The 26,276-nt window shown below is 47.6% G+C and overlaps 1 protein-coding gene across 4 annotated transcripts in view; it reads right to left on the bottom strand.

Annotated features, from left to right (window-relative positions):
- Window positions 1–518: 518 nt before the first annotated feature.
- BCAM (basal cell adhesion molecule (Lutheran blood group)) overlaps window positions 519–26,276 on the bottom strand; it is a 61,720-nt gene continuing 35,962 nt past the window's right edge. The window contains exons 3-16 of one of the 4 annotated variants that reach the window (XM_053397831.1): window positions 26,040–26,256; window positions 22,906–22,976; window positions 21,771–21,867; window positions 20,499–20,681; window positions 19,339–19,463; window positions 18,533–18,692; window positions 17,924–18,039; window positions 16,506–16,647; window positions 14,943–15,070; window positions 12,909–13,047; window positions 9,480–9,518; window positions 6,448–6,595; window positions 2,551–2,665; window positions 519–1,656 (exon numbers count right to left, since the gene is read on the bottom strand). In XM_053397831.1, coding sequence (XP_053253806.1) covers window positions 1,651–1,656; window positions 2,551–2,665; window positions 6,448–6,595; window positions 9,480–9,518; window positions 12,909–13,047; window positions 14,943–15,070; window positions 16,506–16,647; window positions 17,924–18,039; window positions 18,533–18,692; window positions 19,339–19,463; window positions 20,499–20,681; window positions 21,771–21,867; window positions 22,906–22,976; window positions 26,040–26,256 — 1,686 coding nt within the window. In that variant the 3' untranslated portion in view covers window positions 519–1,650. Of the gene's footprint in view, window positions 1,657–2,550; window positions 2,666–6,447; window positions 6,596–9,104; window positions 9,302–9,479; window positions 9,519–12,908; window positions 13,048–14,942; window positions 15,071–16,505; window positions 16,648–17,923; window positions 18,040–18,532; window positions 18,693–19,338; window positions 19,464–20,498; window positions 20,682–21,770; window positions 21,868–22,905; window positions 22,977–26,039; window positions 26,257–26,276 lie in introns of those variants that run through there. The other 3 variants (XM_053397832.1, XM_053397833.1, XM_053397834.1) reach the window with 3 other exon arrangements.

Raw genomic sequence — 26,276 nt, 5'->3', positions numbered from 1 at the left:
GTGGTTGAGCAAGCAGGACGGCAGAGTCAGAGATCCTTGCTTGCACTCATTAAGAGAAGGGAAATTGTTTTCTTAACTGATGGGATTTCTACTTCAGGCCAGCAGTTTAAATAGAATAAACACCTCTTTGTGAGATTGTACACATTCCTAAATGAAAGTTGAACCTTGGCTGGCTGAAGATGGACTCTCTTAAAGTTGGGTATCTAACTAGTTTTACTGCTGACTTCAAAGGAACAAACTCCCCAGGTAGATCCCGCAGTCAAGGCCAGCAAAAAAAGATTTGGCCATAGAAGTCCTCTTTCAAAAACTGCCCCTCCACTCTTCAATTTTGTACTAAAACGCCTCAGTCAGAAAATTAAAAACAAGTAACTGATTAGCCAAACCCAACATTTTCCTGTATTTTGAGGTTTGGTGCCAGAAAATAAGTGTGTGTGTGTGTGTGTGTGTGTGTGTGTGTGTGTGTGTGAAGAACAACCCTATGAATCTGAAGGAGACAAAAACAGGTAGAAGCTGTGGAATGAATCACAACTTGAATGGAAATTTTTTTTAAAAAAAGATGCCTTGTGTTTGTCAACCTAGATAAAAGCGTGACAGCATGATCTACTCAGAAGCAAGAAATATTGAGATAAATGGAGCTTAGTATATACAGAATTGCAGCCTGAGCAATATCACTTCAGACAGTTTCTGTGCGGATAAATGCATAGGATGCTGTTGGTGCCGTTATTGTGGAGTAGACCGGGGCAGTCTAGTAGAAATTCATACTCAGCTATGATGCCAACATGTAATTTGCAAAGCCTTGGGTGCATATACACACACACGAACATGTTAATGTATGGACGGACACATTCACATGCATGTAGGGAGCATGTCAACTTTGCAAGTCTTCGCACGACTTCCCGACAAGCACGCTCAATGGGTGTGGGTGGGGGTGTGAATGCGTGACGAAACAAGGGTGTGCCTGTATGTGTTCACTCACATTGCATGCTTCACATGGAGGATAAAGAAGTGTGTGCAGGAATATAGGTGTCCACATGTCCTTGCCCAATGGCAAAAGACAGACACTGATAGCCTGGTCACCTATGGTGAGCGAGAATCGCCTCCAAGCGACTAAGCGGGACGGGGTGGGAAGGTTTACAAAAAGCAGGTCCTTTCAGACCACAAGTGGCTAACAGTCGTGTGCCAGCAGAAAGGGGCCAGTCAGCTTGTGTGAATTTTCTTCCAAGGCCGTGTTTCCGTGTTCAGGACATAAGTGCACATGTGGGCTTGGTTCAGGTCCGCAAGTCTGCAAGAGGCAAACCGGTGTGTGGAGAGACAGGGGCCTGTGTGTCGCTGGCGCGACGCCAGAGGGGTTCGGGCAAGTGTCAGTTTCTTCAAAAATAATTACAAGAACAATAATAACAATCAGGCGTTTCAAGGAGGAAGAAGTAGTAGCGGCAGCACAACCCCCTCACCTCAGCCCATTTGCACAAAAAAATAAAGAAGTCCAGACGCAAGGAAGGAGGCTCCCTGCCCTCGGAGAAGGAAGGGCCCCGGAGGGACCGGGTTCCCCTCGCACAGTCCAACCCTGGCGTCCTCTTTGCCCCGTGGTTTGTGTGGTGCAGAGAAGGCAAGAGGCAGATCCTCCGGAAGAAGGCAACTCCAGGCTTGCTCTCAGCACTGCAAGGAGACAGGATTGGAAAGAGAGGGAGAATGAAACAGGGAGTCTGCGCCCCAGACTTTCCCCTCAGCTCCACCCCCCCCAGCCTTCTCCCTACGGGACCCATTGCAGTCCTGCCACAGAGACACGGGCTGTAACCATGCGTTTGAAAGCACATCCCCGCACCAAGGAAATCCTGGAAACGGTAGCTTGCCCCTCGCTGTGTTACAATTCCCAGTAGCAAACCACCATTTCCAGGATTCTTGGGGGGCAGAATATGTTTTCATGGAATCACAGAGTTGGAAGGGACCCCCTCAGGGCAAACTAGCCCAGGCCTCTGCAATGCAGGAATCTTTTGCCCAACGTGGGGCTCAAAGTTTTTGTTTTGTTTTGTTTTGAAAAGTTTTTATTGTTAAAATAATTCAGCATTAATACACACATATTGCAAATATACAAACATACATTTCATACAATCCTTAAAAATGTTCAAATATACCTACTCTCAATCCCACAGATAATTCCTTTTCCCATCACCATCCACCACCCCTCACCCCACCTTGGTGTTAGGGGCTCAAAGTTTTAAATGTGCTTTAAATAGATGTACGCAGCCCTGTTCCTCAAAGCAGGCCCCAGCTTTGCCCCAGGTCTGCAAAAGGAGTAGGAAACCGCCTGATTCGCACTCAGCTCAGTGCTGTCCACACGGACCGGCAGGTGGGATTTCAGGCAGGGATCTCTCCCAGCCCCGGCAGGAGACGCTGCCAGGGACCTTCTGCATACAAATCACCTTCTCTCCCACTGAGCTCGAGGCCTCCCGAGCTACGATTCCTGGCACCCTCAAGAAAGAGGGAGAATCCCTTGCCCCAAGCTCAGTGAGAGCAGGGTTACTGTCGTCCGACTTCTCCTCCGTTCCTCACCTCATTTGCCCCACCGCCACCGCCGCCCCCAGGGCTCAAGAGCCCCGTCTGCTCGTTCCGTTTGTCCGTCTTCATCTCCACCACGGTGTCGTCTGGGTTCCCTTCCTTGGGGGTCCTGGCGAGAGGAGGAAACAGATATATCTGAGCGCCGCATTCCGGGAACAGGTGGTCAAGAAAGCCAACAGGGTACGGTTACGTCCAGCCTCTCCCCGAACCCACCCCACACGGCACAACTCCCCAGTCCTTCATCCATTTATGGCTCTGCAGCCCAGGGAAGGCGGGAGAAGATTTACATATAAAAAGGGGGGCATCTATCTATCATCTATCTATCTATCATCTATCATCTATCTATCTATCTATCTATCTATCTATCTATCTATCTATCATCTATCTATCTATCATCTATCTATCTATCTATCTATCTATCTATCTATCTATCTATCATCTATCTATCTATCTATCGTCTATCTATCTATCTATCTATCTATCATCTATCATCTATCTATCTATCATCTATCTATCTATCGTCTATCTATCTATCGTCTATCTATCTATCTATCATCTATCTATCTATCTATCTATCATCTATCTATCATCTATCATCTATCAATGGCCACCTTGGAAGGGAAGGGAAGGGAAACTCTGATCCTAAAACTCCACTGTCTTGCAGGATATCTTCAGAAGAAGAAGAAATTTCGATTTGATATCCCGCCTTTCACTCCCTTTATTTATTTATTTTTAAATATTTTTATTCAAGAATTTTTCCATATAAACATAACATACATAAACTTACAAAGACAAAAACAAAACAAAAAAACATGTACCATTTCATATCCTAATTTCTTATACCTTCCTTCCCCGACTTCCTCATGCCTCCCTTTTCTGTATTCCAGATTCTTATCAATTACTCAGCAAATCTTCCCTTATTTTAATTTAAGTTTGAGCTAATCCTCCTTATTCTCCTTGTCTTAACCATTACTAATAGTAACCGTTTACTTTCCAATCCATCATCATTCTAACTTTCATTAACTTTGTGATATTTCTTTAAATAGTCCTTGAATTTTTTCCATTCTTCTTGCGCTGTTTCTCTTCCCTGGTTTCGGATTCTGCTCGTCATTTCTGCCAAGCCCATGTAGTCTATCACCTTCATCTGCCATTCTTCCAGTGTGGGTAGATCTTGCGTCTTCCAGTACTTCGCAATAAGTATTCTAGCTGCTGTTGTAGCATACATGAAAAAAGTTATGTCTGTCTTTAACACCCCTTGGCCGACAATACCCAAGAGAAAGGCCTCTGGTTTCTTGGTGAAAGTATATTTAAATACCTTTTTGAGTTCATTATAGATCATTTCCCAGAATGCCTTAATCTTCGGGCACCTCCACCAAAGGTGAAAAAATGTACCTTCCTTTTCTTTACATTTCCAACATTTATTGTCAGGCAAATGGTAAATTTTTGCAAGCTTGACCGGGGTTATGTACCACCTATAGATCATTTTCATAATATTTTCTCTTAGGGCATTACATGCCGTAAATTTCATCCCGGTGGTCCACAACTTTTCCCAATCAGCAAACAAAATATTATGACCAATGTCCTGAGCCCATTTAATCATAGCTGATTTAACCGTTTCATCTTGTGTATTCCATTTCAGCAGCAAATTATACATTTTTGACAAATTCTTAGTACTGGATTCTAACAATTCAGTCTCCAATTTGGATTTTTCCACCTGGAAGCCAACTTTACTGTCCAATTTAAACACTTCATTTATTTGGTGATAATGCAACCAATCTCTCACCTTCCCTTTTAGTTTCTCAAAACTCTGCAATCTCAGTTTGTCCCCTTCCTTTTCTAAAATTTCCCAGTATCTTGGCCACTTAGACTCCATATTTAACTTTTTAACTGCCTTAGCTTCCATTGGCGACAACCACCTTGGAGTTTTGTTTTCCAGCAAATCTTTATATCTAACCCAAACATTTAATAATGCTTTTCTGACAATATGGTTTTTAAAACTTTTATGTGCTTTAACCTTGTCATACCACAGATATGCATGCCACCCAAAAATATTGTTAAAACCTTCCAAGTCCAAAATGTCTGTGTTTTCAAGAAGCAGCCATTCTTTCAGCCAGCAGAAAGCTGCCGCTTCATAGTACAGTTTGAAGTCTGGCAGGGCAAACCCCCCTCTTTCCTTTGAGTCCGTTAATATCTTAAATTTAATTCTGGGCTTTTTGCCCTGCCAGACAAATTTAGATATGTCTTTTTGCCACCTCTTGAAACAGTCCATTTTGTCCATTATTTGCAGTGCTTGAAACAAAAACAGCATTCTTGGCAATACATTCATCTTTATAACTGCAATTCGACCTAACAAGGAAAGCTTTAAATTTGACCAAATCTCCAAGTCTTTTTTCACTTCTGTCCAAGTTTTTTCATAATTATCTTTAAATAAATTCACATTCTTAGCTGTCATGTTTATACCCAAATATTTCACTTTTTTAACCACAGTCAACCCTGTCTCATTCTGAAACCTTTCTTTTTCAACCTGTGTTAGATTTTTCTCCAATACCTTTGTTTTCAACTTATTCAATTTAAATCCTGCCAATTGACCAAACTCTTGGATTATTTCCAAAACTCTTTTCGTACTAGCTTCTGGCTCTTGCAATGTAAGTACTAGGTCATCTGCAAATGCTCTCAGTTTATATTGTTTAGCTCCGACCTGAATCCCTTTAACCAACTGGTCCCTCCTAATCATATTAAGCAAGACCTCCAGGACCGCGCCTTTCACTCCCTTTAAGGAGTCTCAAAGCGGCTAACATTCTCCTTTCCTTCCTCCCCCACAACAAACACTCTGTGAGGTGAGTGGGGCTGAGAGACTTCAGAGAAGTGTGACTGGCCCAAGGTCACCCAGCAGCTGCATGTGGAGGAGCGGAGACGCGAACCCGGTTCACCAGATTACGAGTCCACCACTCTTAACCACTACACCACACTGGCTAAGAAAGGGCTAAGCAGTAAACCCTACACAAATCCGGAGTGGAAACCCTAAGGCGGTTGGATGGCGCCTTGTACGCCTCCTTCCAGCAACCCCTGCGTCTTGCTCTGCTTTCCTTTGGACCACATCAGCGAGGCCGAGGGGGTGGGGGTGGTCATATCATTGGGGCAGCCCAGGACCTCCACGCCATGCACACTGCCCAGGCTTGCACTCTGGAGATGTCACTTAGGTGCTGCTAATGCAATGCTTTTATGTCGCCCCCGAAGGACCCCTCCGTTGTCTCTCGAGACAGACAGATGCCAACAAAACACCCACATATACAGAACCAGAGGCCACTGGTTTGTCTACATTGAATTGCACATGAGCGTAAAGTGAACCAGATTTGCATAGACCTCTGAGCTGGCAGGTAGGTTTTTTTAAAAAAGTGTGGCACCGTTTGGACTTAGCAAGAATGAAGGGCTGTAGCATAAGCCTTCTACGGGACCGCCTCTCCTGGTATGCCCCGCGGAGGACCTTAAGCTCCACAAATGATAACATTTTGGAGGTCCCATGTCGCAAGGTGGTTAGATTGGTCTCAACTAGGGCCAGGGCCTTTTCAGTACTGGCCCCGACTTGGTGGAACGCTCTGTCACAAGAGACTAGGGCCCTGTGGGACTTGACATCTTTCCGCAGGTCCTGCAAGACAGAGCTGTTCCGCCTGGCCTTTGGTTTGGACTCAGTCTGACCCTTATGTCTTCCCTCCCCTTATGGTCTTGATTTATCGGCTACTTTTAAAATGAGGCTGCATTTTAAATTGGGTCCCGTCCCCCGTCCCCGATTATGTTTTTACGGTGTTTTTATTGGTCTTAGCCGCCCTGAGCCCAGCTCTGGCCGGGGAGGGCGGGGTATAAATAAAATTTATTATTATTATTATTACTTACAAAGATCTCTTCTCGCCTCCGCCGCAGGGCAGCTGGCCGCGGCGCTGCATGAAGTAGAAGAAGCCCACGATGAGGAGAAGGAGCAAGACACAGACGCAGACGGCAATCACGGCGATGGTGCTGCCGCCCTGGCTCTGTTCCCCGTCCACTGTTGGAGGGAAGGAAGCAGAAAAAGTGAAGGGAGGTTTGAGGCCCTGCAGACACCAGATCCTTCTCCAGCCTCCTTGCCTGTAGCCCGCTTCTGTCTGGCAAAGATTGGGAAGGACCGCCTGAACAGCGGTACCATTTTTCTACCCACATTTTTGTTCGCTGCTACAGATTAAAACTTTGTTGTTGCTTTTAAGGCGTTGTGGTTGTTGTTATTATTATTTATTAGATTTAAATGCAGCCCCGCATCGCAAGATCACAGAGCGGTTCACCAGAGAAACGTCTGTTGTTAAACGTGCCGCAATAACAGTATTATTCGATAACATTTTTATTTACTTTTTGCTGCTATGTATTTACAGTTATAATACGTATAAATGAAATACATATTACAGTGGTACCTCGGGTTAAGTACTTAATTTGTTCCGGAGGTCCGTTCTTAACCTGAAACTGTGCTTAACCTGAAGCACCACTTTAGCTAATGGGGCCTCCTGCTGCCGCTGCATCGCCACTGCTCGATTTCTGTTCTGATCCTGAAGCAAAGTTCTTAACCCAAGGTACTATTTTTGGGTTAGCGGAGTCTGTAACCTGAAGTGTATGTAACCGTAAGTGTATGTAACCTGAGGTACAACTGTATTATTAATAAGATCAAATATATAAAAGGATGTCACATAGAGGAAGGAGAAAGGTTGTTTTCTGCTGCTCCAGAGAAGCGGACACGGAGCAATGGATCCAAACTACAAGAAAGAAGATTCCACCTAAACATTAGGAAGAACTTCCTGACAGTAAGAGCTGTTCGACAGTGGAATTTGCTGCCAAGGAGTGTGGTGGAGTCTCCTTCTTTGGTGGTCTTTAAGCAGAGGCTTGACAACCATATGTCAGGAGTGCTCTGATGGTGTTTCCTGCTTGGCAGGGGGTTGGACTCGATGGCCCTTGTGGTCTCTTCCAACTCTATGATTCTATGATCAACAACAATGTTGTTCAGCTTGTAACGAGAACAGCAAACTGCATTCCTGACAATTATAACAATGCAATTTAAACTAAATACTCATTAGAGAAAATTACACACACACACACACGTGTGATCATCTGTAGTTCTGATCACTACTAATGCCGAACAGGAAGGCCATTTTGAAGGACCCCATGACTTCTCATAAAATTGCAGGAGGGTTACAGTCAATTGTTACTATTCCAACAGGTACTTTGTGTTCTGGCCATTTAAAGCAGGTCAGAAGGTTGGTCAGGGAATGAATGAAGAATGAATGAATGTAGATCAGGATTTGCTGGTAGAGATCTCTTGCTTATTTATTTATTTCAACACCACCATTTTGTAATGCATCAGGGCGGTGTACAACATTAAAACAGGAAACACCATAAAAGCTACATTTTGCAGCAGATCTACGAGGAATCTTACTGTGGGGGCAGAGCACAGCCATTGCAGCTAGTAGCCAATCGTAGCCTTTATCCTCCCCATGAATTTGCCTCTTAAAGCCATCCAAGTTGGTTGGCTCCTGAGGCGGCGAGTTCCAGAGTTTAACTACATGCCACGTGCAGAGCTGCTTTATTTTTATCTGCCCTGGACCTTCCTCGGGGAGCCATGGGAACTGTTATTCTGAAGGAGGTGGGGCAAAACCACAATTCTCAGAATTTGGGCTGGAGTGCGGGAGGAAGAGGAGCCAAAGGCAGTTTCTATAGGTCTAGCCACGTTCTCAAACTCAGGTTCTTAAGCTGTTGCTGGACTACAACTCCCATCTTCCCTGACCCCTACTAGGTAGGGATGATGGGAGTTGTAGTCCAACAACAGCTAGGGACTCAAACCTGAGGAAAAACTCGCTCCACGGTGTAGTTTCAGCCACAGGGCAACAACAGCACAAGGCCACACCTATTCATGTGGTGTGTTTTACACACACACACACACACACACACACACTGAAATCTTGATTTTTTTAAAAAAAACCAATAAAACCCAAAACCTCAGGGAGAAATAAACTGTGGTAAGTGAATCATGTACTACTTCAAACTTGGACAGCATTTCTGAGCTCCGAAATTACACACAATGAACCTTCCCTGACCTTATTACACTTGAAAGCATAAGAAACCTGCAAGCAAAAACATCTGGGAAATTAATCTATTCTGATCTTTCTGCGGTGGAAAGAGATTCCACCTTTTATTTCGCCTGTTTTTCCCCTCACGTGGGGAGGGAGAAGTGGAAATAAGTCAAACCCAGAATACCTATTATTATTATTATTATTATTATTATTATTATTATTATTAGGCTTCTCCCCAACCCCCCCAAAAAGGGATAATATTCCACTATTTCTCCTTCACAGAGCAGTTGCTCAAAGAGACTTGTGAATATCAAAGCAAGCAGAAAAGCCAAAGGGACCCAACAGTTAAGACATAAATTATCGATCTTAAAAACGGCAGCGAAAAAGTGAAAACCAGCACAGACAATTGATACCTTTAAGCAGCAACAGACTCAAAAGCTTGTTCAAAGGGAATTCTTCTTATTATTAAGGCTGTTTCCTTTATTTGGTTGAATGCAAATAAAGAAGAAGGTGACCCGATTTCTTGGGGCAGGGAGTTCCACATACAGGGAGCTGCCACCAAAAAGGCCCTGTCTCTACCCTTTCCATATGGCAATTGTGTTTGTGACTCTTGCCCTGCCTTCTCATCCTCAAACACCCACCTGTCCGGAGCTCGGGGTTCCCTGAGGCAGCATGCATGAGAAGGAAAAAGCAGTTAGCCACCTGAACTGTCAGCAAGCCCACCCAGCTAAGCTGTGCTGTCACTGCCCACCCTGCCCATCCACTATAATAGCAGTGCAGAGTCTGGGGGCAGCAGGGTGGGAAGAGAATGGAGAAGGAGGGAGGCAAAGAGGGACTTACCTGCTGGCACAGGAGAGGCAGATGTCGTCGGCGCAACTGCTTGGAAAGAGAGACAGGTACATTAGCAAAGGTACAGGGCGAATTCTTGCTGCGGTCTGCAGTCGCTCAGCCTGCACCCAAATCCCCACTTCCCCTTATCCCTTTCATCATTCAGAGGACCAAAAGACTCCCACATCCGGTTCTGGGCACCACAATTTAAGGAGGATATTGACAAGCTGGAAGGTGTGCAGAGGAGGGTGACCAAGACGATCAAGGGCCTTGAAACCAGGCCTAGAGTCTTGATAGCACAAGGATGGAAGAATGAGGAAACCCTGACAAAAGAACAGTGGCAAGAGAAATTGATGAACTATGCAGAACTGGCTAAACTGATATGCAAACTGCGAGATACTTCCCTGAACAGGGCTGCCTTAAGATGTCTTCTGAATGTCAGGTAATTATTTATCTCTTTGACATCTGATGGGAGGGCGTTCCACAGGGCGGGCGCCACTACCGAGAAGGCCCTCTGTCTGGTTCCCTGTAGCCTCACTTCTCGCAATGAGGGAACCGCCAGAAGGCCCTCGGTGCTGGACCTCAGCGTCCGGCCAGAACGATGGGGGTGGAGACGCTTCTTTAGGTATACAGGACCGAGGCCGTTTAGGGCTTTAAAGGTCAGCACCAACACTTTGAATCGTGCTCGGGAACTTTATACAAATTACTTAAAAAGACAACAAAATGAATTGGACTTCTTGGCAGGTTTTGAATAAACATACACAGATGTATTGATTGTTAACGTGGTAGACAGATAATATAAGGATTTATACAATTTAACAGTATGCAGAGAATAATATGTGTTGAAAAATCAGAGAGAGGAGCTGAGGGAAGTCTTGGGCGGGGAGGAAGGAGGCAGGGTTCGATGTGGAGGTGGGGGGAAAGGGGGGGGAAATAATGAATATGATATGTTTTGATATTTTGTTATGTTGAAATTGTTAATAAAAAACTATTTTTTTTAAAAAAAAGGGGGTCTGGAAACAAGGCCTGATGAGGAATGGTTGAAGGAGCTGGGTATTTTTAGCCTGGGAAAGAGGAGGCTGAGAGGAGATAGCCATCTTCAAATATCTCAATGGAATATCTCATGGAGGATGTAGCAAGCTTGTTTTCTTCTTCTCTAGAGGGTAAGACTCGAACCAATGGATTCAAGTTACAAGGAAGGAGATTCCAACTTAACATCAGGAAGAACTTTCTGATGGTAGGAGCTGTTCGGCAGTGGAACGTTCTCCCTCGGGAGCTGGTGGACTCTCCTTCCTTGGAGGTTTCTAAGCAGAGTTTGGACGGCCACCTGTCATGGATGCTTTAGCTGAGATTCCTGCATTGCAGAGGGTTGGATTGGATGACCCTCGGGGTCCCAACTCTACGATTCTGTAACTGCACGGCCCACTAGTGCTTGGATATCACGAGAGAGGCTCTCCCTTTCTGCAGTGCCCCCGCGTTGTTGTGAAACGGCTTTGTACGTTTTTTTCCGTTCCAAGGGGCTTGTTGGGCAGTTAAAGAAAAGCAAGCACCTTTGTTTTGTTCCCTTTTTGGGAAGGGGGGGGGAGATGTCTGTTGAAAGAATACAGGCAACGTATGGCGAAATCTTCGATGCTGGGGGAGGAGGAGGAAGCTGGTGCCGAGTACGATTTCTGTTGCTCCAGGAATGAGGCGTATTGCCCCATCGGTGGCCTAGCAGAGGAAGTACCTAGGCATGTTTTCGCAGAAGTAAACACACCTTGCAAGAAGGCCTGAACAGCCTCGGCCCAGTATACCTGAAGGAGCGTCTCCACCCCCATCGTTCTGCCCGGACACTGAGATCCACAGCCGAGGGCCTTCTGGTGGTTCCCTCACTGCGAGAAGCAAAGCTACAGGGAACCAGGCAGAGGGCCTTCTCAGTAGTGGCACCCGCCCTGTGGAATGCCCTCCCACCAGATGTCAAAGCGATAAACAACTACCTGACATTCAGAAGACATCTTAAGGCAGCCCTGTTCAGGGAAGTTTTTAATTTAATGTGTGACATTTTAGTGTATTTTTGGTCTCTGTGGAAGCCACCCAGAGTGGCTGGGGAAACCCAGCCAGATGGACGGGGTACAACTAATAAATTATTATTATTATTAAAGTTTGTGGCAGAACTGAGCCTTTCTAAGCGCACACTTTTGGGCTGTGACTTTGTGCAGAGTTCAGGCAGCCATGGGAAAGTCTCCTTGGGTCATTTCCCAACCTGGTGCCCCCCCCCGATGGTCTTGGACTATGGGCCCGATGGGATTTGTAGTCCAAAATGTTGGAGAGGGCTAGATTGGGGAAGGTTTGTCTAGGAGTCAAGTCAAACCCTAACGTCCACAACCCCTGCACACAAATGCCCCCCCCCCCAAGATAGGGAACCTGCACAGAAATTGCAACACCCCTCCTCACAAGATTATCCCACATATCAGCTTGGGACCAGTTTACCCGCAAGGCTGTGCACTTGACGGCTTCGATTTTTAAACTGGCGACTGGGCATTGGGAGCGCAGCTTCCTCCAGAATCGGGGAGGCGTGCGCATTGAACTCCCGGCTAATACGGAGAGGGAACTTTCAGTTTTAGCAGCAGGTTCAATGCAAACCCCTTCCTGGTCCTGGAGCAAGGCGTGCTGAGAGCATGCCTTCACAGAGAGGCCCATCGTCACACACCAGGTTCCACACAACTGGTTGAAATGCAAAGATTAAGAATTTGTCAACAGCTTTAATGCCAGGAAATTAGAATGAGAGGCAGACCTACTGAAAGGGGGTGGAAACACACCTTGCAGTGGCCTCAACCGATGTCTGTGGTTGTCTAACCACTGCCATGTGCTCCCTTTCCCTGCCAACCTGTCTACACCTGCCCAGCCTGCCAGGGAAGAAAGCAGCCTGAGCGCTGCAAATGATTAAGCGCCACACCTGGGCCAAAAACCTCCACTCATCTGAAGGGTTTGGGCATCCCCAAAACCAATTTAAGCCAGAGCCAAACTGAGCATGTAATTAATTGCACGACTGCAATTTAACATGCCCGGCTTTTAAAGATGTCGGTAGCGGCTGTCAGGATTGGGACAGCAGTGTGTGGGAGAAGGCTTTGATCATGGATTCTTTAGTTGAGATTCCTGCATTGGGGTCCGTTTTACAATCCTGTGATTTCTGGGTAGGTAGCAGTTTGGGGTGAGGAGAAGGCCATGGTGAGCATTTGGGGAGGCAATCCTGCTCTTCCCCCGACCATTACCGCTGCCACTTAAATTTTAAAAACCACGCAGGTTAAATTGCAAATGTGCAGTGAGCATTCTGCTTAATTCGGACCCTGGTTTATGCTGCTGCTTGGACTATTTACTACAAGTCATCTGCGAACAAAGATGAGCAGAGGCGTCTGGAGCGAAAGGGTGAAAGGTCCTGCACTTCCCTTTGTGGACACTCACCCATCTGTAACAGGAACGTCTGTTCGGCCTTGCCGTGCTCGTTCTCTGCCCAGCACGTGACCCCGTTCTGGGCCAGCTCAGGGGTCACCTCCACCGACAGCTCGCTGACGACTCTGTTGCCAAAGGTCCTCGCAGACGGCTGGGAAGAGAGAAGCAAAGAATGGCAGCATTTCACATGGGATGGAGTCTCTCTCCATCCCCAGATCTCTGCCTCACACCTGATTCACCTTTGTTTCTACCTGGACAGGTGGGTTGGGATGCCAGAGGCCCTTCTCCACGCAGGAGCTACAACGAAAGCAGTCGAGAATGCTGCTGCGGAGTAGGGGTCAAGAGACTGAGCTGAGAACCAGGCTGACGTGTGCAATGCCGGATCCGACCTCATTACAAATAGCGACCTACCTCGCAAGGTTGTTGCAAGGATGCCCAAGGGCAGAACTACAGCTTACTTTGGCCAATATGTGTCCCCAAACCTGCATAACTGTAAGAGAAGTAACTATACAAGTTATGGAAGACATCTGAAGGCAGCCCTGTACAGTGGTACCTCTGGTTGAGAATGGGATCCGTTCCAGAGGCCTGTTTGCAACATGAAAAGAGCACAACCCACAGCGGTGCATCTGCGCAAGTTGCGATTCACCACTTCTGCACATGCACATGACGTCATTTTGCGCGTCTGCGCATGCGGCGAAACCCGGAAGTAACCCTTTCTGGTACTTCTGGGTCGCCGTGGGACGTAACCTGAAAGAACGTAACATGAAGCGGATGTGACATGAGGTACGACTGTATAGGGGAGTTTTTAACGTTTAATTTTTCATTATGTTTTTGTATAGGCTGGAGCAACCCAGTCAGATGGACAGATGGAAATCCTCACAGAACGAAGGGAGAATTCTCAGCTCTAGACTACAATTCCCAGTGTGCCTTGCGTGTTGGTGGTGAGGGGGCAGACTGGGGCGAAGTCACAGCAGAGACAGCTCTTCTGTGTCTACTCGTGACCTTGGGCTTTTTCTCGCAGCCCCTGCCCACTCCCTCTGCTCATCTCGGCGCACAAAGAGGCCACCCAGGGAGTCCGCTTCCCCCAGCTTGACAGCAGCTGGGTATCAGCAGGCAAGGGTGGGGGGGAGAGAAGGACCCCTAAAAACAGCGGTTTGCGAATCCTCTTCCAGCAGGGAATCCTGCGGACGCTGACTCGCCCACTAATGAACCCCTTGCAAGCCTGCTTTTCAGCTCCAGGATGTTGGAGGGTATTATCTGGGTTCATTTTGGGGCACAGGTGCTGAATAGGGGGCCCCCAAGCAGTCCTGTCAGGTCTCCTTGTGATCTGTGGGGTGAGCTGCACACTGCACTGCCAGCCACGTGGGAACAAAGCCCTCTGGCCTAAGGCAGCAAATTGTCTGCTCCACAGAATCAAAAGAAGAGACCCAACACACACACACACACTCACACACCCTTGAGGGAAGCTGATCTGCGGCCAATGGCCTCATTTGAGAAAGACCCGACCAGCTCCCAAGAAATCCAGCAGCAACACACTCTGCAAACCTCTGTGCCCTCAGGCCCAGAGTAGGGTGAAGGGGAAGGTCCAGTGCCCCTGTAAGGTAAAGGTAAAGGGACCCCTGACCATTAGGTCCAGTTGTGGCCGACTCTGGGGTTGCGGCGCTCATCTTGCTTTACTGGCCGAGGGAGCCGCCGTACAGCTTCCGGGTCATGTGGCCAGCATGACTAAGCCGCTTCTGGCGAACCAGAGCAGCGCACGGAAATGCCGTTTAACTTCTCACCGGAGCGGTACCTATTTATCTACTTGCACTTTGACGTGCTTTCAAACTGCTAGGTTGGCAGGAGCAGGGATGGAGCAACAGGAGCTCACCCCATCGCGGGGATTCAAACCGCCGACCTTCTGATTGTCCAGTCCTAGGCTCTGTGGTTTAACCCACAGCGCCACCCACGTCCCCAGCGTCCCTGTAGGGTGCTACAATTGCGCCACAATCCTCACCAGCCAGTCCCCCGTGTTTCCCTGACAAAGCTCTTCGCTGCTGGACTCACCTCTTCCCCAGTGACGCTCCACTTGATCTCCGGCTCAGGGTAGCCAAAAGCAGAGCAGGTAAAGGTCAGTTTCTGGCCCAGGCTCTGGTAAGGGTGGGTGGACTGGGGCTGCTCCATTTGCGGGGTTCCTGTTTTTGGGAAGGAGGAGGAAGTCAGGACATGACAACCAGGAGGTGGCACATGAACCCTGCCCCCAAAAGGCTTTTAAGTTCTGGGCTGAGGAAAAGGATGGATTCTGCAACATGCACAGAAAATGCCAACCAGCCTCTCTCTGTGACTAACAGAATGAATTATATCCATCTATGTATTCTAGTGAGCTTCTAATATGGCCTATACACCTTCAAGCTGGTCTTCATAGTCTTAGGGACTGGAAAGTTGCTAAGGAAGGAAGGAAGGAGAGTAATTACAACAGCAAACCGTGTCCCCCGTCTCCCTTTCACAGAATCATGTACGAGATTTGTGTCCAAGATTTGCTTAAACTTGGCCTTTTCTCCAAGGAGCTCCCATTTTTATCGCCACGACAACCCTTTGAGGTAGGCTAGGCTGAGGGACAGCCGTAGGCCCAAGCCGATCCCAAGCAGTCAACCAACGCCTGAATGCCAGTGACTGGAAGACTGCGTCACTCGTGCAGTACGTGTTGCGGTGGTTGATATTATTAATGCTTATTTAATTTGTATGCCGCCCTTCATCTGCAGATCTCAGGGCACTTCATGACGTAACATTACAACACAAAACCACAAAGCACGCAGTAAAAATATGAAAAACAACAAACCAAATAATCCCCTCTCTCCCGCAACACTTTTAAAAGGGCAACGGATGAGAGTTGGAAGAGAAACTGGGAAGGAAGGATTCAAGCTCACTGTGTGGCCTAGGGTCCATCTCTGACTCTCAGGCAAACCTACCTCACAGGGTTATTGTGGGGGGGAAATCATGCACGCCACCTTGAACAGCTCAGGACCGCAATACCTCCAGGACTGCCTCTTTCCACATGAACTGCCCTGGACCCTGTGACCCTCTTCTGAGGCCCTTCCTCATTTGTCTCCTCCACAAAAGGTCCGGAGGGTGGCAAGATGACAACGGGCCTTTTCTGTGGTGGCTCCCTGTTTGTGTCATGCACTCCCCAGGGAGGTCCACCTGGCTCCTTCACTATACACCTTTAGGAGCCAGGCAAAAATGTCCCTCTCCAACCAGGCCTTTGGCTAATTAACATCTGATGCCCTTTTAAACATGTTTGTGAGAGGGGGTGGAGGTTATTGGTTTGGGGGGGGGCGTCCTTTGTTGTTTTTATTCTGTATTTTGTGCCTTTGTCTTGCATTTTTATGTTGTGAACTGCCCTGAGCCCTATGGATGAAGGGCGGTTTACAAATTTAATTAATTAATAATAATAACAACAAACAACAACAACGCCTTGGAGGAATGTATCAAGACAGATAAATAACATGTCCTGTTCTGAGGCTTCCCTTGGACATCAGGTTGTCTCCACTGTGAGAAAAGGATGCTGGAGTATTATGGGCTGTCAGTCTGATTCTTTTCTTAGCTTCCGCCGCCCCCCAACCAGCCTACCTTCCACCACGACTTCCACCGTCTGGGTCCGTTGCAGCCCAGGTATGCTGGGCACAGAGGCTTCGCAGGTGTACTTGCCGGCCTTGTGGTAGTTCAGTGAACTCAGGGGCAAAGTCTCACCATCTCCCACCTTAGTCTTTCCCTGCAGGGGGATGGGGGAGGAAAGACAAGAGACTGCGTCTCAATGGTGCAATTCCCGCCCAAGAGAGGCTAGCCCAGCTCTCTCTTTGTCATCTGGCAGCCTGAGACCTTCCGGCTCAGAGCAGAAGACGGGATCTGCTCACTCAGCTGCTGTCCAGGCAAAGTGGATCTGAACTGCTGGTCCTAACTGTGTTCTGATGCATTTCAATTGATTGTTTTTAGCTAGTTTGTTGCCTCGTCCTTTTTAAACGCTGTAAGCCATACCTTGAACCCCAACTTGGGATAAAGGCAGGGCATAAATGACCTTAAACCAGCATCATTACTTCTGAAAGTGGGGTCACCTGCCTTGAGCCTTTGAGAATGGGCAGGATTTTCGGAAGACATTTATATTTAGACAAGCCTACCCACAAAGTTTGTAGGAGTTTTGATTTGTTTCATTCTACTCTACTGCGGTTTAAACTTTCTGTATGTTTTAAATTACGGTTGCAAATCTTTTAGTCATAAGGTTATTGCTTTATCATTTTTTTGTAAACCGCTTTGAGGCTTTTTCCACAATCAGGCGGTATATAAATTTTATGAAATAAATAACTACAAGGCGAAGTACAATTAAAAACAAACCAGGGGGAGAGATTGCTCCTAGACTAACCACCCACTGCCAGATGAATTTTCCAAGCATCTCCAGTCTTACACTTAAAATGCAAGTTTCTATCCCTCAGTGTTGTCGCAACAGGTCTGATAAGCCACAGGCAGGGTGCCTTTTGAAAAGACTCTGGTATTTGGAGATTCATCCCTTCTGACTGCCTACCATTTCCACCCTTATGACCAACAGGACAGTCTGCTACCCAACAGGGTGGTTCTCTTGCACAGTCTCCATTTACAACTATGGGAAGCTGGGCAAAAGAACCGTAGAATTCCTTTGAGCGTGCAGCTTTAGGTTTTGTTCTGCTAGCTGTGCCTTTCGAGAGAAGTGCCCCTGTTTCAGCCTTGCAAGTTGCAAATTGAAAGACACAGTTCTGTGAGACAAGATAAGGTCTGAGTTAAGCCGCTAGAGGAATGAAGACAATAGGGAGAGAAGTGTGGAAACCATCACAACCCGCCCAGGGCACCTGCGGAGTTTGTGCTTTGCAAGAGAGCAAGGACATGAGTCAAACTTCCGCTTACTCCCCCACCTTCCCCCAGGAAAACCTGATGTTTAGTGCTGAATCGCAACAAATGGCGATACTGAGCTAGATCGTAGCTCCTGCGTTATTTCGTAAGCATGTGGCGCCTCCACCCACCTTCTTCCATAGCAAGGTGGGCATCTGGGAGCCAGAACCAGAGCAGGTCAGCTCGATGTTTTCGCCCAATCTTGCCATCACCGTCTTGTTTGGGTTCAGAAACAGGGGGTCCAGATCTAAAGTGGGAACAGGGGGAAGGGGGGGGAGGAAGAGAGAGAGAGAGACAAAGAGTTAGAGAGGCTGACAATACTCAGGGTTCTGATGGAAGTGCAACAGCAGGGATCATTCAGTTTGTAACTTAAGGGGTTAATTCCGTTCTCAGTGATAGTCAACTACCCAAGAAGGGCGTGTGCGTATGCGAAGGTGTTGCTTGGCAACCAGACAGATTGGCAAGATCTTCCGTGAAGCAGCGAGTTCTCTGGTTGGCTGTGTAGTTTGGAGGAAGTTTCTGCTCTGTATGTTTGGTTGTACATCTCCCTGCTACGTACATTCTCCTCAAATTCTACACCATTTTTGCTTCTTCTCTAAAGTGTTGTCCGGATTACTTTTCTCTCTGGACTCTGTGCTATTGAAGTGACTTTGCTAACAGGTTTCACTGCCGTCCCCCGTCCCCCGTCTCCCAGCACGAGGCCCTGTTGCCCCTCCCCCAGCAGTCCACGGGGCACTCACAGTTGACAAAGATGGTCACCTCCTTCTCCAACTCTACGGTACTGGGGCTGTCAAAGTCCAGCACCTGACACCGGTACGTCCCGCCGTCTGCCTTGGTCACGTGCGGAAGGCTCAGGATTCCGTTGGCGCGGGACCCCAGGTCTACCTGTGTGTCTTCGCTCTGGATTTGCAAAAAGGCAAAAAGGGGAGGTCCCCCCCAAAAAAAGGTCAGGGGGCCAGTTTTGTCTGGAGTGAAACAGCAATGGCAACCACCACCCAGCCTGAGGCCTGGAGAAGTGACTTCATGCCCACTGCTGTCAGAAAGGATGTCCTTGTTTTTCAACTCATAAAGGTAAAGATAAAGGGACCCCTGACCATTAGGTCCAGTCGTGGCCGACTCTGGGGTTGCGGCGCTCATCTCGCTTTATTGGCTGAGGGAGCCGGCGTACAGCTTCCGGGTCATGTGGCCAGCATGACTAAGCCGCTTCTGGCGAACCAGAGCAGCACACGGAAACACCATTTACCTTCCCGCCGGAGCGGTACCTATTTATCTACTTGCACCTTGACGTGCTTTCAAACTGCTAGGTGGGCAGGAGCAGGGACCGAGCAACGGGAGCTCACCCCATCGCGGGGATTCGAACCGCCGACCTTCTGATCGGCAAGTCCTAGGCTCTGTGGTTTAACCCACAGCGCCACCCGCGTCCCACATTTCCAACTCATATCAGCAGATAAAACCAAAACACGCAGATCGTCTCAAACCCCTCCCCCCCGCCTCCCCCCAGGAAGGAACAGGTTGGGCATGGATAATGCGTCATGGTCAACGGTACCTTTATTTTGTAAAAGACGTACTCCGGCGGGGGGTAGCCGTCCGCCTGGCATTGCAACTCGACATCATCCCCTTCCTTGATGACCTCTGGGGAATCTACAGAAAACTGCACATTCTCTGTGAAGTCTGAGGAAAGAGGGTCACACTGAAACCACATGACTATTTATTTCTGTATTATTATTATTATTACTACTACTATTAATCGTAGATCTCTGCAGTCTCTGGAAGAGTTTCTCCCGCACGTTCCAAAGATCTCGTAAGCCTGCTGCTACACAGTATTTATTTGCTTATTTCTTGCATTTATAACCCCACCTTTTTCTCCAAGGAGATCAAGGTAGTTTATACGGTTCTCCTCCTCCTTTAATCCCCATAACGACCCTGTGAGGCTGGCTAGGCTGAGAGAATTTGAGCCATGGGACCGTGCACCAATTCCTTTAAGTACCTAGCTACGCCTGACCACCATACAATAAAATTAGAACCAATGCGCGGCAAGATCCTAGAAGCAGGAGCATTAAGGTCATACATCAAAGCCCTCAGCCAGGATTAAAGCAAATTAAAAGCCTGCCGGAACAGATTTATTCTGAACAATATTTGTAATCCTGCACCTTCTACCTGACTAGGAACCTCGGAGCAGCTTGCAACAAATCTAATTTTAAAAGCAAAAGCAAAAGGCGGGTGTCTTCGTAGAAGCATAGAATTAGAACAGACCACAAAAGTCGTTTCCAGCCCACCCTCCAGCATCTTTCACCCTACGTGGGGCTCGAACCCACAACCCTGAGCTTAAGAGTCCCATGTTCTCCCGAATGAGCTATCCCTAAGGTGGTACCGACCCCTTCTGGCTGTACCTCTAAAAGCAGGTCAAAGGGGAAAGCTGTTGGAGGGTATTTTGCAGTCTGCGGGCCACCACCAAAAAGGCCCTGCAGCCATCCACTGGGCCTTCGCTGAGGATCAAAGGCAGGCCTCCAAAGTAGATCTTAAAACTTGGGCAGGGACACGAACATGTGTAAATCGGCTCGGAACGGTGTTTTGGAAGGGAATTAATAAAGCAATAATGATAACATTGACACTGTCACATGGAAAATGCTTACTGATGGCCACCACACCTGAAACCATACAGGATGAATGCTCCACAGAAGCTCCCAATATTTCCACGTAACTTACAGTGCAACGTGAGATGGAAGGGGTCCGACTCTGCGATGCCGACTTTTCCATGCGGCATTGCGTAGCTGACGTTGCAGAGGAAGCTGGAGTCCTTGTCAGATTTGTTCACCCGCAGGTACAGCGTGCTGGAGACAGAGAGCAGCCCTGACGCCTCTTTCACTGTCCGTGACACGACATACAGCTCTGGGGAGGAGCACAGGTATAAAGGTGATGCAGAGAGTGAGGCCAGTCAGCCGAGGGGCACATGGGCAGGCGAGAACTCCGGAAACGGGGCACCACAAGGTTATTTCCCAATGCATCATTTCGGTGATTTGAAAGAAATATGGTGGTACCTCGGTTTTTGAACGTGATCCGTTCCGGAAGACCGTTCGAGTTCTGAAACATCTGAAAACCGAAAACTCAATAGCCAGCAGCTAGGCCTCAGGATATTGCACTCAGGGGAAGCCATGCTGCATGTTCGACTTCCGAGGCGTGTTCGCAAACCGAAATGTTTGTCAACGGAGACGTTCAAAAACCGAGGTAGAGGTAAAGGGACCCCTGACCATTAGGTCCAGTCATGGACGACTCTGGGGTTGCAGCACTCATCTCGCTTTATTGGCCGAGGGAGCCGGCGTACAGCTTCCGGGTCATGTGGCCAGAGTGACTAAGCCACTTCTGGCGAACCAGAGCAGCGCACGGAAACGCCTTTTACCTTCCCGCCGGAGTGGTACCTATTTATCTACTTGCACTTTGACGTGCTTTTGAACTGCTAGGTTGGCAGGAGCAGGGACCAAGCAACGGGAGCTCACCCCGTCGCGGGGATTCGAATCGCTGACCTTCTGATCATCAAGTCCTAGGCTCTGTGGTTTAACCCACAGCGCCACCCGCGTCCCTTAAAAACCCAAGGTACCACGGTATATAAAATGGCAACTTTCATGCAGTTTAAGGATTTAGCAACTATATTATTTTTCAGCTGTGTGGTGGTTTTGTTTTAATGGGTAGTTTTAAGGTTCTGCAGGAATAGAGGCCTATTTTGAGTGATGCAGGCCTATTTTGAGGGGAAAAATAAATTTAAACAGCAGGCAGCACTCTAGCACAGAGCAACCTGAGGAAAGGATGAGAGAGGGCACCTGTTTATCTATACATTTATTCCAAATTAGCCTCAGGATGGCGTAAGATGCTCAGTGGCAGTCAGGAACGTAAGACTGAAAACGGCAGTGGCAGTCGGGGATGTTTTCTCAGACAGATCATGTCCTTGAAGGAAAGACAACAGCAGAAAAACAGCTTCCTTACCCTTATTGCGTTCTGTGGAGGCATTCAGAGAGCGGCCATCTTTGTACCAGCTGATGGTTGGCACTGGGTTGGCATTTTTGCTGGTGCAGGTCGCAATCTGGGGAGGAAGGAAAGGCGGTGAATCACTGTTAAGGCCCTGCTATGACCACTCTCCCTCACTCTCCTTAGGAGAGTTCTCCCACCTGGGATGTCAGTTAGCCTTATTTACAGTCACAGCCTCCCACCTTGCCAGCGGGGCTGTACAAAAAAAAAGAGGAAATGCTAAATTGCGCTGGTTTCTGCAACTTTTCCGAACTTCCTGTTAATCGCTTCCCAGCATAAAACACCCCGAAGCCATTTACAATTAAAAAATATATATATAAAAAGTTTTAGCTGCAACACGGATACGGAATGGGTTAAAATAATCTCTATTTTAAAAAGTCTTGTTGAAAAAGGAAGGCATTCAATAGGAACCAATAAGATAATATTGGCAAGGCTGAAGGCCCAATTTTTACGTCACTTGGAGGGGACCTCCTGAGGAGATGGCAGTTGGCTGGAGCACCATCTCCTGCCGAGCGCAGTGAGTGTTTTGCATGATTTATTCTTTCTGCTGATTATGGAGAGAGACAAAGCTATATAGGGCAGAGAAGCCTGACTCCGGACAACTGGAAATCTTATTCAGTGGCCTCCCCTGAGATTCACCAGGCACAGCCCACACAGTTTGAAGCACGAGAGCTAGAAAGATGCTTTCTTTCTTTTTAAAAATGGAACTCAAAAGGGAGAAGTTCAAGTAGTTGAAATCTGAGACTGATGCCATATTTAATTCCCATGGAACTGTGGGGTCTTCCAACTTGAAGGGAAGCTAGATCTACACACCCAAGGAAAGGCTTAAAAACCTCCCTCACAATAATAATTACGGGGCAGAGAACACACTCAAGGCTGTTTCCAGCTCATCTCTTTGAGCCATTTCACTTCAGCGCCAGGAAAGGGGCTGGAGATGGGCGAATTCCTCTAAGCATGTACAGAGTGCTCTCCCTTTGGTGTGAAAGCACCATAGTCAGTGCACCTATTCCAAGTCCTGAGGTCAGGAAATAAGGCTTTCAGGCACTTCCAAGGTTTTGTTTTTGTCTTTAAGAAAAGGATAGCAGCATCTCACCTCTGAGGCGTCCTCCTCAGTCACAGAGAGGGTCCTGCTGTTAGGTATGACCTCTGGGGCTTCTGGTGCACCTGTTTGAGGAGACAGTAGAGGTCAGACAAAGTAGGGCCATTGACTACTCTGCTCACTTACAAGACTTGCCATGTTCTGTGTGTACATCCCTGTTTTTCTTTGAGGATGGGTCCTGAGTGGGTGACTATGCAAGGCGGGGCCTTTTCATCAGTGGCACCCAAAGCGTGGAAATTCCTTCCTAGGAAGTCCCGCCTCCTCCCATCTTCATCCCCCAGATTCAAGAGTAAATGAAGAGATTGGGAAAGCAAGCAAGGAGCTCTGGTCTCAGAACAAAATTCAGGGTGATCTCACCCACAAAATGCAGGCCCCCCCCCACCAGTAAACAGGTTTCCCAAAATTTGTGGTGCAAAAAGGAAGCTGGGTTTCCTGCTACAAGTCACTAATCAGTATGTGTTACGGAGAGTTGCTTATTTTGCCATAAAGGCTGCTATTTATATAGGAATAAGTATAGAGGTACCATGGAGATCTGAAAACACAAACGACATACCTTGATATCAGTTTTGTATTACACAAATGGTTGGGTTTTTTTAAAGAATATGTTTTAATATGTTTCATGCTTCAGTGTGAATGTTTTCATTTTGCTAATCCTAATTATTAACTTTATGAATTACTGGTTATAAATAGAGAGTATTGAATTTTTTGTGTGAGTTTCTGTTATCTGGTTTAAATTTTGTTATCTCGCTTGGTGCTGCTGCGGTTCAAGGACAAACACAATAGAAGTTATCTTATTCAATAAGCAAGGTTGGGGGGTGGACCCCAAAACAAACCAGCACTGAGCTAGATTCCGGGACCACAAACCCCACTGCTTCCTCTTGATCAGAGAGGGGGAAATGATCAGGCGTCTCTGTTTATCAGCATGGAAGGTGTGTAGACAAACACAGCTGCTTCTCTTGTCCCATTTGTGTTTGCAGGTGCATGACAGAGCCACTGGGATGTTGTTGCTAGCAGCCGTTTGCTGTCCCAAAGTCAGGAAGGCTGACCTGAACCTGGCCACTGGAAGACCACAGCCATGGAAGCTCGGAGAACACAAGACCAACATTAGGTTGCTGGAGGGGAAAGTGCAGGCAGGATGAGAGATGAAAGCCACCTTTGGCCAAAAAGCGGAGGTGGCGTCTCCAGGTGTTTTGCTGCAGGCAGGGAAACGATTTCGTAAGAGAAGGAATTACGCATCATCGGGCGAAGAAGCAGCTGGGTGCTGGAGGGAAAGAGGTTGGCCCAGGAGGACTGGGTTGCAGGGAGTTATGAGAAGTCCTAGATAGTCCCAGATGGGGGAGATCAACCAGGATAGCAAAGAGATGGGGGCACAGGGTATTTCTCGCCAGTTCAGAATGGGAAGGTTGAGTGATCTCCCTGCAATGTGACAGTATGTTCCATAGGTGTTCTGATAGTCAAGGTTCCTGCACCGCAAGAGGGTTGGACAAGGTGACCCTACGGGTCCCTCCCAGCCCCACATTCTATGATGCTATTTCATCTCTCAGAAATTATATTATATTTTTCTCAAGCAGGACCAGCGTTAAACAAGGCAAGGCTGCCACAAAACCTCAAGTTGTGTGTCTTGGTTTCTCAATTTGATCCTTCCTTGTGGTTCTGATCGTATTGTGGTATTTTATGCGTTGTGACTTGCTGTCATCTTTACTGACTATAGCAATTATTTTATTGTAATTGTTAAGAGTGAATTGCTATTTGATTGTCATTTGTGATATTTAATTTCATTGCGTACTATTATATTCTAACAGGTTATTATATTATTTGACATAAGTTGTTTATTTTAAAGTTATGCTTCTATTGCGACTTATTTGTACTGGATCAGATTGTTATAATGTACTGTTTCTTCAGCTTGTAAACTGCCTTGCGTATAGTAATATAGGAAGGTGGTATACAAATTAAAAGTGAAACGAAATGAAAAGGAACACAAAAAACAGGGGCCTTCTAAGGAGATAAGGAAACAGGTTGACACAGGTTGAACTGATGCAAGGCAGGCGTTTCACAATATCTTAACACTGTGTCCTGTCTCCACACCGGCACAAAACACCGGCTCACCGGCTTAGTTCTAATTTATCCACAGGTTAATGTGGAGGACGACGCCTAGAGAGGACCGGCCTTATCATTTCACAAGGCAAGGAAGGGGCACCTCAGGCTGCAGCTCTGAGGGCACCATTAAGCTGCCAATCATAATATTAGCGTGAAATATTTTACCACCATTAGGGATGTTCTGCTTCAGGTACCAGAAATATATTGGGCCATCTCAGGGCCTAGAACTTCCTCTTTAGGAGCCTTTCAGAGCTTGGCAAAGGGAATACGGAGATGAAATAAAAGGGCCGAGACACCCAGAACAGAAAAAAACCCGTATTTGGCCAAGAAGGGTTGCGCAGCAGGGATTGTTTTTCTTCTATCGATTGATTCACACGGTGCTTTTAAGTGCTAGTCAAGCCAAGAAAAGCAAGATTCATTTTTACTGATTCACAAGGTGCTTATGCAGATAACTTAAGGGAAGGGAGAGAGGTCTCTGGCTCCAAGGATCTAAATCCCAGCCGCAGGGACTTATTTAGGCTTTGCGCCAGTTCATGTGGAGGCCTAAGGGTTAACCCAAAAACGGTGTGTTTGAAGGCAAGGTTGGGATCTGCAGGTGGAATCTGCAGGGCCAGTCCAAGAGATTTTGCCGCCTGAGGCAGAGCAATAAATCTCCACCCGCCCGCAATTCACATGCACAAAGCCTGAGGGTAGACAAATTATTTGGTCCCGCAGGCAGAAAATCCTACAAGCACCTCTCCTTGCCAATCTACTAGCAATAATTTAGGTAGCTGGTCGTTTGCTGGCCTTCTTTGACAGCCAAAACCAGCACCCTGAGGCAGCCGTTTCGCATTGCCCCAATGGTAGGGCCGGCCCAAAGGAGACTTTCAGGTGCAAGGGGAGCAAGGGTGGAGCCAGGAAACCTGTGGGCAGGCAGCGAAAACAAGGGCAAGCCGTAAAGAGAGCTTTACGAGGGAAGGACAAGGAGACAAGATGGTGGCAGGAGCGCCTTGTGGTCCGAATGGCGAGAGAAGCGATGACAGGAGGCTCACCGTACACCTTGAGTTGCGACACTCCCATTCCGCTCCCTGCGGCGCCCGCCGTCACCTGGCAGGAGAAGGCTCTCTCGTCAATCACCTCGGCCGCTTTGATGACCAAACTGTGGCCGGCTTCCATGGAGGCGCGGTCCGTGTACTCGGTGCCTCTGTCCACTCCCTGCCGACCCTGATCGCTGTAGGCCACACGCCGCTGCTCCCCGTTCTTGTCCGTCTGCAGAGGTATTCACGGCC

The sequence above is a fragment of the Podarcis raffonei genome, chromosome 8 (assembly GCF_027172205.1).
Source record: "Podarcis raffonei isolate rPodRaf1 chromosome 8, rPodRaf1.pri, whole genome shotgun sequence".
NCBI lineage: Eukaryota > Metazoa > Chordata > Lepidosauria > Squamata > Lacertidae > Podarcis > Podarcis raffonei.
Note: the sequence above shows the minus strand (reverse complement) of the source record. Positions and strands in the feature narration are given on the sequence as shown.